The sequence below is a fragment of the Schistocerca serialis genome, chromosome 1, assembly GCF_023864345.2.
Source record: "Schistocerca serialis cubense isolate TAMUIC-IGC-003099 chromosome 1, iqSchSeri2.2, whole genome shotgun sequence".
Classification (NCBI taxonomy): Eukaryota; Metazoa; Arthropoda; class Insecta; order Orthoptera; family Acrididae; genus Schistocerca; species Schistocerca serialis.
The window spans coordinates 917,539,031-917,557,559 of record NC_064638.1 but is presented as its reverse complement, the minus strand read 5'-3'; the positions used below and the strand labels follow the sequence as shown (position 1 = coordinate 917,557,559).

General features: G+C 39.7%; 1 protein-coding gene across 1 annotated transcript in view; it reads right to left on the bottom strand.

The window, feature by feature from the left end:
- Positions 1-4,164: 4,164 nt before the first annotated feature.
- Positions 4,165-18,529, bottom strand: part of LOC126412224 (esterase E4-like) — a 237,478-nt gene continuing 223,113 nt past the window's right edge. Inside the window, exon 11 of the mRNA XM_050081716.1 lies at positions 4,165-6,546. Coding sequence (XP_049937673.1) covers positions 6,330-6,546 — 217 coding nt within the window. The 3' untranslated portion in view covers positions 4,165-6,329. The remainder of the gene's footprint in view (positions 6,547-18,529) is intronic.

Genomic DNA, 18,529 nt, shown 5'->3' with positions numbered 1-18,529 from the left:
CGGGATGCAAGGAAGAGGAAGCATATGGTTACAGGCTAAAAAATTACAAACTTATATAAACTTGTACTGCAGAAAGACACACAAAAGTGTTGGGGTAGGCATTTATAGTAGAAATAATGTAAAATGTGAAAAAGTGAAATGGATAGATGATCTGAGTACTGAAATGGTATTTGGGATTGCAGCAGTCAATCTAAAGTATGGAAACAACAGCCTTATTATAGCAACACAGTATAGGTCACCTGGAAGTAACGCAAAGAGTTTCTAAATTGCCTAGAGGACTTTCTGGAGGGGAAAGCAGTGTGTAAAAAACACTTGTTGCTTGTTGGAGACATCAACATAGACTCATTAAATAATAGTGTTAATTATTTGCGCTATATGGATGGATTACAGTGTTATAACTTAAAACAAATGAACTCAGAACCTACAAGATTCACTGCAAATACGAAGACATGTATTGACCATGTTCTCACAAATGTAGGAAAAGAGAATGTAAATGTAAACACTTTAAATGAAAACTGTCCTTTAGTTAAAAAGTAAATAAAGCTGTAAACCATAAAGCCGAGAATCTCCCTTCTGAAATTATTGAACTGAGGGAGAAAATGAAAGATTGCTATACACTTTTTAGAGCTACCATAACTACAATATTTCCCAACAAAATATAAACTGCTCAGAAAATCATACAGAGAGTCCTTGACTAACCTAAAAGCACAGAAATATACCTCTGAAACAAGGAACTCTAGCTGTATCAGTAAAACTGCTTGAAAATAATGCATAAAGAAAGTGGGAAACAGAATTCCTGTGAACACAGCAACATAACATTAAAAGAAAATGGCGAAGAAATAAATGACCCAAAAGAAGTGTGTGAGAAATTAATACAAAAGTTCAGTACAGTTGTTACAAATGAAGTTCATGTCAAGCCCCAAAATTTTAGTCTTGGAAAATCCAGCCAGTCCTTTTATATCCACAGCGTTACTGAGAGGGACGTCCTAGCAATCATTTCAGCACTTTGACCAAAAATGTCTTGTTGCTGGGATGCCATTTCACCTAGACTGCTAAAGGAATGCAGGGATGAATTAGTGAAACCCCTGACTCACTTGATAAATACCTCCCTCAGTAATGGTGTATTCCCTGGCCTTTTGTAAATTACTGAAATTATACCAGTGCATAAAAAGGGATTAAAAACTGACACTAAAAACTACCGGCCAATGTCATTAACCTCAGAACTACGTTAGGCAAATTGTTAGAGAGAGTAATACTAAATCAAGTTGAATCCTATTTCACCAAACACAATCTGTTAAACAACCTACAACATGGATTTATAAAAGGGAGATCTACTACAACAGCAGTAGCATCTTTTATACATGAAATATTAAATAAGCTGGACAAAAATGACAAGATAATAGGCACTTTCCAAGCCTTTGATACTGTGAAACATACCATTCTTCTGTGTAAGCTGGAAGAATACAGGTTGGGAGGATTAGCCTTGAAACTACTTACCTCCTATCTGAAAGACAGGAAACAGTGTGTAAAGCTAACATATAAAAATAACAACCAAATCAACCTTCAGGACACTTCAATGTGGCATGCCTCAAGGAAGCATACTAGGGCCTTTTCTGTTCCTTGTATATGTAAATAACTTATTTGAACCCCAAAATTGCATGGTTGTAAGCTATGCTGATGACATATCCTTCATCAGCTGTGGCAGTGATATGCAGTCTGCAGCTAACAGTACTGAGATCAGTTTCAATACTCTGTCTGGATACCTTACAGCAAACAATCTTCTTGTACATAAAGACAAAATGGTAATAATGAAGTTCATCCTCAGTTATAATGCTGCCATAACTGATACTGTATTTACATCCCTATTGGGTATTGCATATGCAAATTCACATAAATTTTCGGGCATCATTGTTGATGAACACTTATCATGGAAAGAACATGTAGATAATATTTGCAATAAAATCAGTAGAAATGGGTATCTACTTAAATGGGTCTCAGCCTTCTTGGACCATAATACTTCAAGGCAAATATATTTTGGGTCGATTTATCCCCACATTCAGTATGGTATTGAGATATGGGGTGGGACATCAGCAGTTCATATAGATAGACTTTTTCGATTGCAAAAAAAGGCAGTAAGAATGGTAGCCAAGGTAAAGAAGAGATAGCCTTGTAGAGACATCTTTAGAAAATATAAAATTCTTATGGTGTACTCCACGTATATACTGCAGACAGTCATGTTTGTGAAACAAAATCCTGAATTTAATATGACAAACAGTAATGTACACAACTATGATACATGGGAAGGGAAAATTTTTATAGAACTGTGACCAATAAAAAGGCAACGGACCACAGCACACTTAGAATGGGAGCAATTTTCTACAATGCACTACCCTGTGAACTTAATAATGTAAATCTAAATATGCTAAAGAGTAGACTGAAGCAATTATTAATAGAGAAGTGTTGTTACTCTATAGAGGACTTTAATTTGTAGTGTCATTGTGGAAAACAGTGTGGAGTGTATACCTGTCCTTTTTTCCCCCCTTAGGTAAGTCTTTCTGCTCCCGGGATTGGAATGACTCCTTACCCTCTCCCTTAAAACCCACATCCTTTCGTCTTTCCCTCTCCTTCCCTCTTTCCTGATGAAGCAACCGTTTGTTGCGAAAGCTTGAATTTTGTGTGTTTGTTTGTGTGTCTATCGACCTGCCAGCACTTTTGTTTGGTAAGTCTCATCATCTTTGTATATACAATGTCTCCGATCTATCAGTGGTATGAAAGAATGTAATTATACACTGTATTATGTGTACTTTACTATTATAAATATAAGCTAAATTGTGTTACACTGTAGAGGAATCTACGTGTTGTGCTCTTTTGAAAAATAGTGTGTACAGACATGTGTCTGATCCATATGATGTTATGAAAGAATGTAAATGTTTTACTGTATATGTGTAATGTAAGCTAAATTTTCCTGACAATGTCTGAAAACTTTTTGTTATAGGGACAGAAAATAAATAAATAATTAAATAGAAATGAAGTGGCAACCAAGAAGGAAAAATTAAATTGTTTATATTTACAGCTCACTCCTTTTTGTGAATACCAATCAAACCTCTCCCAATTTAAATCAAAGTTTCCAGCATACAATAGATAAATCACTAACACCCTGCAACAAACTATACTAGAAAGGTGGCAAGAAAAAATGTCTTGTCTGATATTGGTATGTTCCAAGGGTGTAATATCACCCAAGGTCACATGGTGGGGTGATCATACAGGGATGACTGTGTTCCATAGTTGCCAGAACCAGAAGCAATATGAGTAGATGAGGATTACCAGACAAACTGGTCCTGCGTGATTGTGGACGAGCAGGCTGTTACCGACATTATGCAATTGGAGATGCCCAGGCACCTGCAGTTTTGAGGGGCACATATGTACTACCCCAGGTGCTATGCATAACCAGCTTAGGTTCAAAATTTCTTAGCCCCATCTAATTGCGTGTTACCATACGTTTATATATAGTTTTTAGTTTTACAAATTTTATTTTTACAAATGTCATCCATTGTTCATTGTTATACACCTTGTTTGATGCTTCTTATGTGAATAAATATAATGTGCTTAATCCAAGATGCTTGTTTTCTGAAACCAACATTTCACTGTCATCCTTAACAAGAGTCATTGAAGACTGAAGCCCACACAATGCTTGTAGTAGCTGAGGACTGCCAGCAGTGATAAGCTGCCAGCTTGAGAATCCTGGCCAAACACAATCCCACTCAGGACTCGCTAGCTTCCCTCAGATACTTATCATTTGGCACGACCAAATGAGCGCATGTAATTTACTGAATCCTAGAATCCTAAGGATACCATTGCCCTCAAAATTTCAATTTCCTAAGTTGTTGTGTAGAGAGAGAGAGAGAGAGATTTATTTATGGAACAGAAAAAATTAAAATAAGTTTTAAATATTAAGTTTGAAACATATATTTGAGCCAACTGAAATATGATTGTTTTTCTTGTTTTACAATTTTGTTTGTTGTGTAATCACTTTGAGACTTTGTTACTTAATCCAGTCTAAATTCTACAACAAATGGAATGTCACTATTATTTGGTGTTTATTCTTTGATATTGCATTCACTTCTGAGAATATGGAATGTTACGTAAGAAAAACTTCCAGAACTATTTGTTTTTAATATTACATTTATCTGTACTGTTACAAATAACATTCCCTCACCTATGTACAGAATGCCAGTTTAAAATTTTGGAACATTGTAGAGGATCTGATTCAGAACATTTTGCAATATGCAACCTATAGCTGTAAATATGAAATAAAGCTTCTACAGCATTATGCACTTTCTTGGTACTCGGTAGGCTATGAAACACCATAATACCACAGTCTGGAAAACTGTTATTGACAGAACAGCAGAGTAAAATCAAATACTCTAAACAGAATTTGTGGCTTCACTACTTTAGATTACATGTTTTGACAACCAACTTTGTGACATAAAATGCAATGGCGAATCATGTTTTGTCTAATTCTCTCCAAGACTACATGTTCCCCCCAGCTGGTATCAAATATTGTAAAGATGTGCCTATTAAGCTCAGCTACTCTTCCTACAATTGTTGAGTACACAAGAACTTTACACAACCTCAGAGAAAAACATCAAGAGGGGTGAGGTCAAGGAAGTGCACAGACCAAGGGATGGGCATTCCCTTGCAATTACTCTCAACCTGAAGTCATCTGTGGGCTATGCAGTGGCCTGATGATCAAAGTGCTTGGAGCACCATCACACTGAAACCAAAAACTAGCAAGCAATTGCAAGCAAACGCACTCCAGAAGTTCAGGCAAGGCATTTTCCAGAAAGTTCATATACCATTCAAATAATGTGGTAGGATGTGTGGTTCAATAATGTGATGTGAGAATCTCACCTGGTAGTTACGTGATAGAAGCTGAAACACATCCTACTTCTGTGGAAACCTTTCTGGCTATATGTTCCCTATTGCAAAGCATTTGAATTTCATCCTCACATATTTAAAAAAAATCGTTCTGTAATACCCTGTATAATGTAGCAATATTTGACACCCATTGGGGCAATGAGAAGAATTTGCACATGATCACAGGAAGTTTGATGTCCATGTGTCATATCTTTCTTTCTTTGCTGCATGATTGCTACAGACCTGTCTTTCTTGTATTATATGTGGATTAGAATCTTCCAGGTACAGTACAAAAATGTAATGAATGTACGTACAGTTCACCATATCCCCAAAGAAAGCACTAGTTTCTCTAAAATAAGAAACATAATGTTTTTCAGAGAACTGTGCGTCTGAATAGTCAATATTTCCTACCTTGAAGGTTACATCAAATGCAGTGATAACTAAAAACATGTAAGTTTAGAAAGTTACATAGTTTATGCACCAGGGATATATTTGAGATTTCTAATGGTAGAGTAATGAGTGCATTCAAGGCCTTTCAACTTTTGGAAATTATTAATATATCTGGCAATAACTGAACAAAGGTTGGCTCAGAGTTAACTGAATTATTACTATAAACACATCTGCTTTGTTAGAGTTAAATAAAAACCCTCAGTTTTGAAGTCAGCTGTCCACTGCTAGGTTTCTTCTGTCACTCATTTATCCTGGACAAAATGTCTACATATGTAAAATGGGAAATTGACCCAGTTTACGAATCCATTTTAAACTGTACGTTCCCCAATAACTTGCTGGGTAGGTCAGTTCAAAAATTCGAGGAAGATGAGATGTTACCACCTCTAATAGAAACCTGCCTAGTAAAGTACTGTCATGTTCAACCTATCCATCATGCTGTGGACAGCTTTACTTACTAAAACAATAATAAGCTATGCCAGTTCTTAAAATGAAATACAGATGCTGGCAACCTGTGACAGTACAGATGACTTAATTTCTTATAATGGAAAAGAATGTTTTCATGCATGCATAAGGAAGACAATGGAGTGACATGGATGGAAGAAGAGAGAGTGGGAAAGATTGTTTTCATGCATGCTCCGGGAGGACAAGGGGAGTGATAGGTATGAAAGAAGAGTGGGAAAGGGAGAAATGGAGAGACAGTAACAGATGTGAAGGAGAACTATTGTGAACATACGATACTGTGCATTATTTCACAGATTAGCATTAACATGCTCTGTAGTTATGGCTAGCAGCATTTGCAAAAATGGGAAAGATAACTTTCATATAACAGAACAGAATGTAACAACAAATTAACAAAATTTTAAAAATGACAAGAATTGTGTTCATCAAGAGTTAAGTGTACTGAGTCCCTGAAAATAAATAAATAAACCACACATTCTGCATGTTTTCACAAAAGCAAAACATTAAATATAAAAGTTGTAAGAATGTTCATCTGGATGTGGTCTATGCTGAAAATTTGGAGGTAAAGGAAACAATTTATCCCATAAAAGCATTCGTTTTTGATTAAGTGCAGTTTTAAGTTCCAGTCTTGCACCAATGTCCATATACTTCGTATCTGATACTTCAAAGGGTTCCCACTTTGTTTCAAATTTGTCTATATCTTTATGAGGTGTAGGATTCCTGTAACAGAGATGTCATCACTAAATTCATTATCTGAATCATGTTTAGTCATGGTACATTATAAAGGACAAATCAAATAAATTGTCACAGTCAAATAAAATAAAAGTGTTACAGTGACAAAGTATAATACAATAAAACTTAAAAATTATTTGAAGAATGCTTTGTCACAAATAAATATGATCAAAAATTTTAAGTTATTTGTCGGTTATTGTTCATCTCCATGAGGGATAGGAAACAGTGTCCTACATTTAATTTTTAGAATTTCTTCTTATAGTTGTACATGAATTGCAGCCCTTTCACGTATTTCTTTACATTTATAATGAAGAAAGTATAGCATTATTGAGCTACTTGATACTATCCTTTATGCCTCCTGATAAATTCAGGTGAAAGTAGTAAGATTGTAATTAGTATGTGAGTTCACTACGATGCTCCTCAAACCACTGCAGCATGGTTCTCGCTCCGAGGCATGGACAATTATACTGCTTAAAGATGATGACACTGTCAGGGAAGACAATAAGCATGAAGGGACGCAGGTGGTTTGCAACTGTCAGCTTGTCTTTGATTACTACCACAGGTCCCAGGCAAGCACAGGAGAATGTCTCTCATAGCATAATACTGCTTCCGTCAGCCTGCATCTGTTGTGTGCTGCATGTTTCAAGCTGCCATTCACCTCAATAATGACGTCTGTGGAGACGACCATTGACCTAGTGTAGTAAAAATGTGATTCAGCCCAAGGGCCTACACATTTCCACTGATTGACGGTCAAATCCAAATGGTCCCATACCCACTGCAATCATAATTAATGATCAAAATTCACCTCGATCAAGGTGTTTCTGGAGAGAAACATTGACCTCATGTGAAAAAAATGTGATTCGTCCAAAGAGCCGACACGTTTCCATTGATTGATGGTCAAATCCTGATGGTCGCATGCCCAATGCAATCATAATTGATGATGTTGTTGGATCAACATGTGAATGGGGGGGGGGGGGGGGGGGAGGAGGAGGTCTGCTGTGGAGCTCCATGTTCAGTAATATATGATGAATGATGTGCTCCAAAACACTTGTGCATGCACCAGCATTGTGCTCTTTTGACACAGATGCCACATATCACCATCTATCCTACTTTACCAAGCAGAAAAGCCTCTGAACCCCATATTTTGTGAAGAGTTGTAGACGTCCAACCACTTAGCACCTAGTGATAGTTTTACTGCCCTTCTAACTCTTTCTGTAGGTGCTCATGACGGTAGCATGTTAACTTTTGACCAGCATCACCATTTATATATGCTAGATGCCACCTATGACATTACTGCTGGTTGTGGCATCACCATATGTGGCCATACGTTGACTTTGCATTTGAAATTACCTTTTCAACCGTTTGATTGCTGGATCCCATGCCACATTGAGTTGCAGATGACAGTCTTAATGACTTCTTTAATTACACAGTCTCAGAAGCCATCAGTGTGAGCCATAACAGATTCGATCCAGCGACTGTTTTATAAAAGCACGCTCGGCTAAAGTGGATTTTCGGTGTACTAAATCCAGGATACTGTACACTATAAAACCTCTCACACTCTTCCTTGCATTGTCCTATACTCTACACTGTTTGACATAAGAATGGCCACATTTGCAAGATATCTCATAGACCCCAGGTGTTCTGAAACCTGTTGCATCTTTGACTCTTGTCAGTAACTGCTGGATTTTTGTTGGAGGTCCTGAGATAGATTTGATCTTGCAAGTTTTGGCAGACAGCTTATCTTTCCTGAAATGGAGCCTCAGAATGAGAAGAAACCGAATTTCTTTTCCAACAACAGCAACAAATATGCCTCTGCCCGTGCACTACTCATCAAATGCCGTTCTCGTCTGCCAGCCAATACAATTCACAACATTATTTATGACGAGACTTTAGGTGACAGAACCCCCTTAGAGCTGTGGTGACACTTGCGTGGGCAGGTCAGTAGTGAGATCTTGTTAAACTTAGCACTCTGGGCATTATGGTTGGTGAAACTGCTGCAAGAACTACAATTACATTTGGTCCCACATACCGCAGCATCACTCGAGGGTAAACTATGGCTGGTAGATCAGACATATGCCATTATTTGGCACTGCCACCTCCCTCCACGCAGCACAGTGCCCAATACCGCTGAGATTGGTAACCCTGTGAGTATACTTCCACCGTCGGGCGGTAGAGGCTGCACGCATGCATATCGCGGGCAGCACACAGAACAGCAGCCATCTAACGACCAAGATCGGGAATCATGAGTGGGCCGGCAGCAGGCTCTCCACACCCCAACCGGGCTAGCATCTGCCCGCCCCACCTTCCGCTCACCTTACGCTTCAGCTGGCGGGACGAGTACAGCTGACTCAAGCATATGCTGGTTCCACTCCACTTTCAGGGATGCTGCTCACAACTGCCGCCCACCCTGTGCATTCCCAAATGCTGCATGCGGGCTGCAGTAGTTGCCACGGCTCGCGGATGCATGCAAGGTCATCCACGGACGTTGCATTCTGTCAGATCCCCCACCTCACAAGCGTGTCTGTACGCCTTGGATTTAGGTTTGTGTCGGTATTTTCTCATCGATACCGGAGCAGACGTTAGTCTCATACCTCCCAGATTTACTGTAAAGGACACGACACCAGCCAAATTGTTCCTTTGAGCAGCAAATAAATTGCCACTTCGTATCGACAGTTTGGACGGGTTACCTACTGAACTCATACCTGGCAAACAGTTCACTTGGTCCTTCTATGTGGCTGATGTAGAAGACCCAGTTTTAGGCATTGACTTCCTTTTCCATTTTGGACTGTCTCCAGATCTCCAGTCGGCTGCATTATTGGCACCACGCCTCATCCACTCATAGTGTGTGTTCAGTCGCCTCCTCGGCACCCCTCCCCCTCAGCTTCCCGATGATTTCGACATGGCTCTCATAAAGTGCTCTTCACTGACAGACAGCCTTGCAACTTCCATCACCCATCTTCAGTCCGAGTGCTCTGCATTCAATGATCTCTGCACTCGCAACACCAAACTAAACCGCGCAATATCGTTGGCTATGCAAGCCCTCGCCAAAGCACGACAACTTGTACAATGCCACCACCCTCCGACACCGCCTACACCCCATGTGGGACTTTGATGCTGCCACCCCTCCGACACCGGAGAAGCATCTCGTGGAACTTTGTCACTGCTGTCGTTGACAGCTTACCTGGCACATCAGGTTAGTGACTTTCGTGTGCTACTGATTCTTGTTCACAACGGCCTCCGAGCGAGTTCACCAGCCCAGCTGAATGCTATCATGAATGGCACGACACACAAAATTGTCACAACAGATAGGCCACCAGTGTGTCATAAAGCGCGCCAGCTGCCGCCACATAAACTATGCCTCGCTAAGGCCGCAGTGGAGGTACTTCTGCAGGCTGGTATTGTTTGTCCATCGGACAGTAACTGGTCTTCGCCCATACATTTAGTTCCCAAAAAGGATGGCACAGTGCGCCTCTGTGGTGAATATCGCCACCTCAATGTGCAGACCATATCAGACAATTATCCAATACCTCTCATACAAGACTTCAAGCAAGCAGTTATCGGAGCATGCATCTCCAGTGTTTTGGACTGCCACAAGGCATATTTACAGATACCCATGGAACAGAGTGACATATCAAAGACAGTGTTGATCACACCTTTCAGCCTCTGTGAATTTTGTTACATGCCTTATGGTCTCAAAAATACTTGGCAACATTTTATAGACTCACTTCTGTTTAATTGCACATATTGTTATGCATACCTCGACAACATACTCATTTTTTCCTCCTCTGACAGAGAACACGAACTCCACCTGGCCACGATACAGGACTTATTGACATGTAACGGAGTCGAGATCAATAATGACAAGTCACAACTCCACTTCACTACTGTCACTTTTCTGGGGTACACCGTCTCCTCGGAAGGTACTGGGTTGACTGTATTCATGATCTACCTCTCCCAGGGTCGTTTTGTGAATTATGCCGGTTTTTAGGAACTATCAACTTCTATCATCGTAATCTGCCGATGGCGGCAGCAGTTCAAGCCCCTTTGACTGACGCATTGGCTGGGAAACAAACCTTGGGCAATTGCCATGTACAGTGGTCTGACAACATGGTGAGAGCTTTTGAAGACCTTAAATCAGCATTAGCACATGGTGTCACTCTCGTCCACCCTTCGCCTGCATCTCTATTACATCAGATGCAAGTGATTTTGCAATTGGTGCAGTCCACCAACAGCATGTTGGTGACACGACACAACCACTCCGTTTCTTTTCCAAAAAACTATCTACGGCTCAACATAAATGGTCAGCATTTGGTAGAGAATTGCTTGCGGTTTATGAAGCTGTAAAATATTTCTGCACAGACATCGAACAAAGGAAGGAACAAAACAGTTTTCACACACCATAGCCCCCTTCCGAAGGCTATCCATAACCCCGCTGTTGACCTTCCCCCACATAGGCTTCAACAGATAGACTTAATTTGCCAACACACAACAGATATCCGTTACATCCAAGGTTCAGAAAATGTGGTGGCTTCTGACAGGACCCAGATACTTCCCTCCAGAACATTTCCCGCAACCTACCTCAGTCAGGCCACTGTGGTGCAATACATCCATGGGCACTGCCCAGCATATTGTTCCCCCTGCACTGCATCACCAAGTATTCACTACATTACATAACCTTTCACATCATGGGGCTAAGGCTGTTATGCGGCTTGTTACAGAATGCTTTGTGTGGCTGGGTGTGAAGAGCAGTTGTCATAGTTGGGCTCGTGCTTGTTTACAGTGCCAGCGCAAGCAAAGTCGGCAGGCACACACAACCTCATCTAGGTAAATTCGACATACTGAAAGGTCGCTTCCAACATGTGCATCTGGACCTCGTAGGGCCATTACCCGTGTCTGATGGTTTCAGGTATATCCTGTCCGTCATTGACCGCATTACACGTTGGGTGGAGGCAATACCCCTGCAGGACATCACAGCAGATTCCATAGCATGCACATTCGTATCCTCCTGGATAGCTCAATTCGGCTGCCCTACATCCATCACTACCAACCAGGGAAGGCAGTTTGAATCCCTGCTGTTTAAAAAAAACTGCGTACTCTGTGGGGTGGATAGATTCAGCACTACGGTTTACCACCCACAGAGCAACGGACTGTTCGAGCGTTGGCATAGGACTCTGAAAGCGGCCCTCAAGTGACACGGCGGTGAGTGGTCCGATGCCCTTCCCTGGGTTATGTTAGGAATATGCATGGCTTACAAGACAGACCTCCAGGCTTCACTTGTGGAGGTCCTATATAGCGAGACGCTAGTTCTCCCCACAGAGTTTGTCAGCAATGAAGCAAACATTGACCTGTCCGACCTCCCCACTCTAGTCAAACGTGTCCGGACACACATAGCTGCAATGTGCATGCTCCCTCCATGACCACACGCGCATCCTTGGGTCTTTCTGCATTCGGCACTGGACTCTTGCGAGTTCATTATGTTACGGGATGACACAGTCAAACCGGCAATACAGCCACCTTACTCTGGCACACATTGAATAGTGGCTCGCATGGACCATACTATGGACATTGTCGTCAGTGGCCATCAGCAGACAGTTTCCCTTCAATGTGTGAAACCAGCCTGGACGATCGAGGAATCTGTACCACACCCTCTCGAGTTGAGTGTTCCTCCATCAGGTGACAACTCCAATCTCACACAGACGATACTCTATCCTCGTTTCACTCAGGCACTGTGTGTGACAATCCACAACCCCAGGCTAAACCACATGCGTGTGACGTTACCCCATCGCAAGTGTCGGCAGCCAATGCCCCCACAGAGTGTTCCAGTGTTTCTCCTGGACTATGTTATTTTTCCCCTCCACCTCCCCTAGTGCCCTGTATGTCCACACTGTCAACAAAATCTGCATCTCAAACAACGCCTCTGAGTGCCCACACGAAGAGCTTTCCTTGTGTCTCCATGAGGGATCCATCTTTGTCCTCCACATACGGGACACTTCACGCGAGTCCACCCCCACATCCCATATCACCATCCTGTGCACAGTCCCCATCCCAAATGGGGTGGATACGGCTGGCATAGCTGCAACGTTCTGCACCGATGGGATGGTCAAGATTCGCATCCCCCTCTCCGCCTGCACTGCAGCACCGACATCTTCCGTGTCAGTCAAGTTCACGCGTGCAGGTTGACCAGTCCGTACCCCCCACTGGATGGCGGACTATACCAGTGCTAGCCCACCCTGCACAGACAGCATGGACTCTTTGCAGATGGCTCTATCTACCAGCAAGCATCCCACAACAACACTACACCGGAAGACGCCCATGTCCTTCCTTCAGTGCTCCGCACTCCTGTGGAGCCCTGTGGCGGCCATCGACCGTGCGCAACTGCCACCTACGAAGTGCAGAGTAAATGGTCTTTGGGGACTCATGGTTCTTTGGTTCGGTCCTGTGGACTTCAGTTGCAATGTGTGTGCTGTGAATTTCTGGAGATTTTCTTGTGTTTTGTGTAATAACACGAACTTAATAAAAGTGCCTGATCATAATTTGTTGTTTTCTGAGTGTGGTCAGTCGCTACAGCGATAAAACCCACAAACTTCTTAATAAATTACAAACCTCAGACAGCCAAATCTCAAGTATACACAAGTGGGTCAAAATGTCAGAGTAGGGAAAATTATTAAATGATATTTTGAGTCCCCAAGCAAACATAACTAGTTTGGAAGCGATATTACAGGAGTTTGTACAACAAAGGGTATAGGATACAGCTAAATCTACTAGCATTAAAACTAATTCTTTTGGAGATACTGTAGACCACAAAAAGGAAATACAGAAATTGTGGGTTGTCTTGGAAAATGCAGAAACAGAATTTAGAACTATTGAGACTCATAATAATATAGGTATACCTTGTGAGTTCATTGAGGATATTCAAAGGGGAAACTGAATTAACTTTTCTAAAGTGGTTTCAGTTGCCTGAGACTGCGTGTGTGTGTGTGTGTGTGTGTGTGTGTGTGTGTGTGTGTGTGTGTGTGTGTGTGCGCGCGCGCGCTATATGGTGAGCAGCAACATTCCTTCTCGTAACTGCTAACTTTTCTAAACAGTTTCCAGAGTTCAAACTGCATGTGGAGGTGCATCCAGTACATTTTTTCAGGGTGTTCCCTAGATCATTACCAAAAAGAATGGAGGGCTCCAGAAATATAGATTTTATGCTTAGTTATTCAGTTGGTTATAGAACTTATTGCTCCCATATACATACTACATGGTCACCAATGATGCCAGGTAATATTGAATGATTTACCCCATACATCCACTGGGTTATCACCAGTACTGATAATGCATAAGAAATTTATACGAAAGCCATTATTAAAATTCTCTTGATGGCCCCTTTTATAGGAGGAAGAGGCATCAGTAATAGATAATACATAAAAAGCAAGTTACACAAGTCCGCTCTGAGCAGACTACATAAGTTTAACAAAATGACAGGTGTATCTATATTTAGCATAGATGACTTAGATGTAGTAAAAGATGTATATCATAGTTCCAACATTAATAAAGATATGAGTATTTTCTTTCTATGGTATTGTGGACATATCTAAGGTGACAGGAATACCACATCCTAAGGCACTGTTCATAGCTGATCCAGATAGAGGCCAGGTAAAGGGACTATACAGTGTTGATACAGTTAAGAAATATACACCCCCACAAAAATTTGCACACTTTGCAAATTTGGCAGAATAACACCTGTCGGAAGTCTTGAGTTAATGGCATTGGTGTTTCTTCTTTTGTTCCTCCAAAGACATTCCTTCCCTTTACACTATTCTATATACTTACCTCTCACGACTCTGTCTTATTTAATAGCGACATTGTATGCTTGTTTATGAAAGAAAGAATATAACACTAAAAGTTGCTCTGCAGATAACTGGAACTGTCCATTTCTTGCAAGTATTAATAGTATGTAGTTTGTTTCTTACATAAAAAAATTAATACACGTGTTATTTATGAATAAAGTTATGTCTAATTGGAATTTAATATTTTTTTTAAAGAGGAACAATATCCTTCTCTTTTCTGCATGTTTCTATCACAACATGTTGTCGCTGGATGGACAATGAGAGCAACACATGAAATGATATAACTTGGACAAATGGACATAATTTTCTTGCTATACAGATACTGTATAAAATGTCAGTATGCTGTAGGTTACACCTGTCACACATTCTGGAACAAGAAAATGGAGAAAAGCTCATGCTTGCAGAGCAACAGTCTGAAATCCAACTTATTGACATGAGCATCTAGCCATCTAATGAAAAATTGAGTAACTAATAGTGCAGATATGTGATCAATAAAAGAAGATTGTTTTATCAGCTTTAAGTAGAGAGACGATGCTACACAAAAAGCAGGAGGAGTGGACACAAAAATTAGGTTATATTTAAGTAATGTTTGTGACAAGACAAACAAAATAGTTAATCACCAGGATATATATTACAATATAAGTGTTTTATGAAAAAGGGGACAATGGAGACAAGAAAATACAGTTATCTCAACTACCCTAGCAAGGTTTTTCATCAGTATAAACTCCCTCAAATCTTCAGAGCATGAAAATGGCAATTTCAGTCCTTGCTTTGTTACACTTAGTGGAATTTTTAATGACAAATTTAGCTATAGGTGTTTATTAAGATTGGAGATGTGTTGACTGACAATTGGTCATTTTGTTGAAGCAGTATCCATACTAGTCATGAGCAAGCAAATTTATCCTGGAACCAATGTGTGGTAATCTGCATTCCATGTATGTTGACATTTTCAGATCTGAGATTTTGATGGTTAAGGATGAAATTAAGTATGATGCTAATGTTAAACCACTGCTGTTACCTTAAAATATATTTCAATTTAAATGAAGAAACCACATCTCATGCTCTTATAAGCTAAAGCACAATTAATATTCTGGAGTGTGTAATGACCAAACACAATGGTATGGTTAATTCCTAGAGACATCTTCTATGCTAATCCTTTAAGATCAAACAAATAATCATGCTTGAACTTTAAAAAAAATTCTATATATTTATTAAAGATAAAAGAAATGGATGATAAACTGAAATGTGATACAGAATTGTTACATTTAACTGTATAGAGTCCGTTAAAGGAGTTTTGTACATCTTTCATCTCAGTGGGGAATCTGTAGTGTAACATGGGTTGTACGTGGGAATGACCTATGTACCACTGTGGATGCTCACACCAGGAAAAGATGGTCATGACTCTTATAAACATTTTTTGCAGTGGAAAAAAAAATTCACTGTGTGCACCCCAATCCGTGATTTGTGCAGATGGTGTGTATGCAGTAACTTAACACAGCCGGGGCAAGGCGCAGCTTAGTGAACGCAGTAGTACTTGCTGGATACAGATACAACCTTCCAAATTTATCTTGTGTAACACAGAGATTGAGAAATGAAATAGACTGTATTTCAAAATCTGTCACGTACTTCAGAACACATTCTTCCTACACACAGGGGATACAGACTATGAGCTCTTTATCAGGCATCATATATGTTTTAATTAGAGGGGAAAAACTGTTATCTGTAAAAAAAAAATCATGAAATAATGAAGAGTACTCATTGTACATCTTGTTCAGCTGCTATTTCTCTATCTTAAACTATTGCAAAAGTTCCAGAAAGTGCTAATCATGTTCATACAAAGTGCAGTGAGGTGTCCCAACCACAGGAACATCATCAGAGAATCTCTCTCAGACTGACAGTACACAAACAGTGTAACACCAAATGCCTCTCAAAGAATACGTCAAAGGAAAAATTATGGTAGCACTTTGAAGACAGTGGTAGCAGTTCCAAACTCTCATATGGAAATGAATACACAACGGACAGCACCAGCAGCATTGTCCAATGAGGTGAGCAGAAGGAAAAAAGTTCCTCCTCCCTATCTGAATGATTTTTTAGTAGAAAGCAGAGCAAGGTCTTCCTTGATAGAGTCAAGATGTTATCCAACATGATTCATCAGAAATGGATAAAAGTATTAGTAATAAGCAAAACAAAACCAACTTTCTCCCATTTCATAAAATGCATCACAATGTTCAACCTCTAACCAACAAATTACAAGAACTAGAAATAATACTAGACTCTGACCTAGAAGTTAAAGTTATCAGAATAACAGATCACTGGCTAAAAAAATAGGCAATAGAAACTGTAAATATACCTGATTTTCTGCTAGGCAGATCATTCTACAGATCTCATTATAAACATGCTGGGGCAGCTATCTTTGCAAAGCAAAATCTAAGGTATAAAGAAATCCAAATACATTCTGATTTGATTAAGGAAAAAGTATTTGAAATGGCAATTTCTGAGCTTACTGACATCCACCTTACATTGTAACTGTATACACCATCACCTGATGACGACTTTCAGGACTTCCTGGGTACATTTGAAATGGTGTTAAATAGTCTAGATCCTTCAAAAAAGAAAATCATTTTTGATGACTTTAACATACATTTTTTGAAATTGTCAAACTTCAGAGATAAATTATTGAGTATGGCATGGAGTTTCGATTTAATCCCCACAGTAAATGCCTCAATAAGAAAAACTAAACATTGTAAAACAGCAATAGACTAAATTTTTATTCAAGAAACTCACTCTCCATACAATAATAAAGCAGTCAATATGGACTACAGTGATCATCAGCTCTAAATAGAATATTTAATAACTTTCATGGAACATATCAACAATATTTTGACATAGCTTTCCCACCTAAGGCCGGTATTACACTATATAACAATTTGATGACTAAGAGTGTGTGAAGTGTATTCTCTTATATGAGTCAACTTACTTGGTGTACATAGCCAATCTTTTTCTCTGGAAAGCAAGCTTCTGGAATCTGTATAAACTTCTTCTCCAAAGAATGATGCTAGTTACAGGAACCTTAAAGACTCTCTCCCTACTTGCGAAATAATTAGGTACTCGAAGAAAACTATTCAACAACTATCGGTACATTTGAGCTTCATAAAGAACAAAATTCACACTTCGCACATAAACATTTGACTTCTTGTAAGTCACTCATATCGTCTCACATTAGAAACAGACTTAAGTATATTTTAGAAAAGAGTTGGCTTAACAACCATAACTTTATCACAAACAAATTGTAAAAAAAACATCTTGCCTCCAGTAAGTCCAAGATAAGAGTTTTTTCAGAATTCCAAATCTCAAATGTCCATGTTATTTATAACAGTGGTTACTGATGTGATTAACACAGAATAACCTATAAGTCCCATAGTTCTTCCTTGCTCTTTCACTACGACTTCAATGGATTGACCGACAAGTACTTGTTGGTGCCGTTCGACTGCCGTGTCTACAGTTTTCTCACGACAAACTTCAAACCTGCACACTCAAACATGTGACAAGCAGTAGGTAGGATTCTATCATCCCACACTCACATCTAAAATATTGTGTGTTGGAGATGGTAGAAGGCTGAGTGGTTCTAGAATTTATGCAAAAATTCTCAAAACACTACATATCCTCCCCCTCAGACTGCATACGAGATATTTTAGATATAATCATTATGTACATAATATCACACATGATAACATTTTACATTTCATAACCATATACTTTTCTTCTACATGTTTACATAGATATTTTTTTTCAACTACAATTCTTTGTACTCTCTTAAACAGGCTTCTGCTTACAGTCTTTCTACTGTTTTCTTACTCTACTTTGTTCAGGCATGAGCATTTGTTCATGATTTAGTGAGCTTGACTAGTATTTGGGAATTGTGAGACTTTTTCTTTATTTCCAAATGTAAACTTCAGGTGTTCATGACACTCGAGTATTCAATTTTCTGTTCTCATTCTTTGTAGGGAAACATTCCACACACACACATATATATAACTTACCAAACGAAAGCGTTGGCCTTTACATATGTCTGCTTGTGTCTGTATATGTGTGGATGGATATGTGTGTGTGTGCAAGTATATACCCGTCCTTTTTTCCCC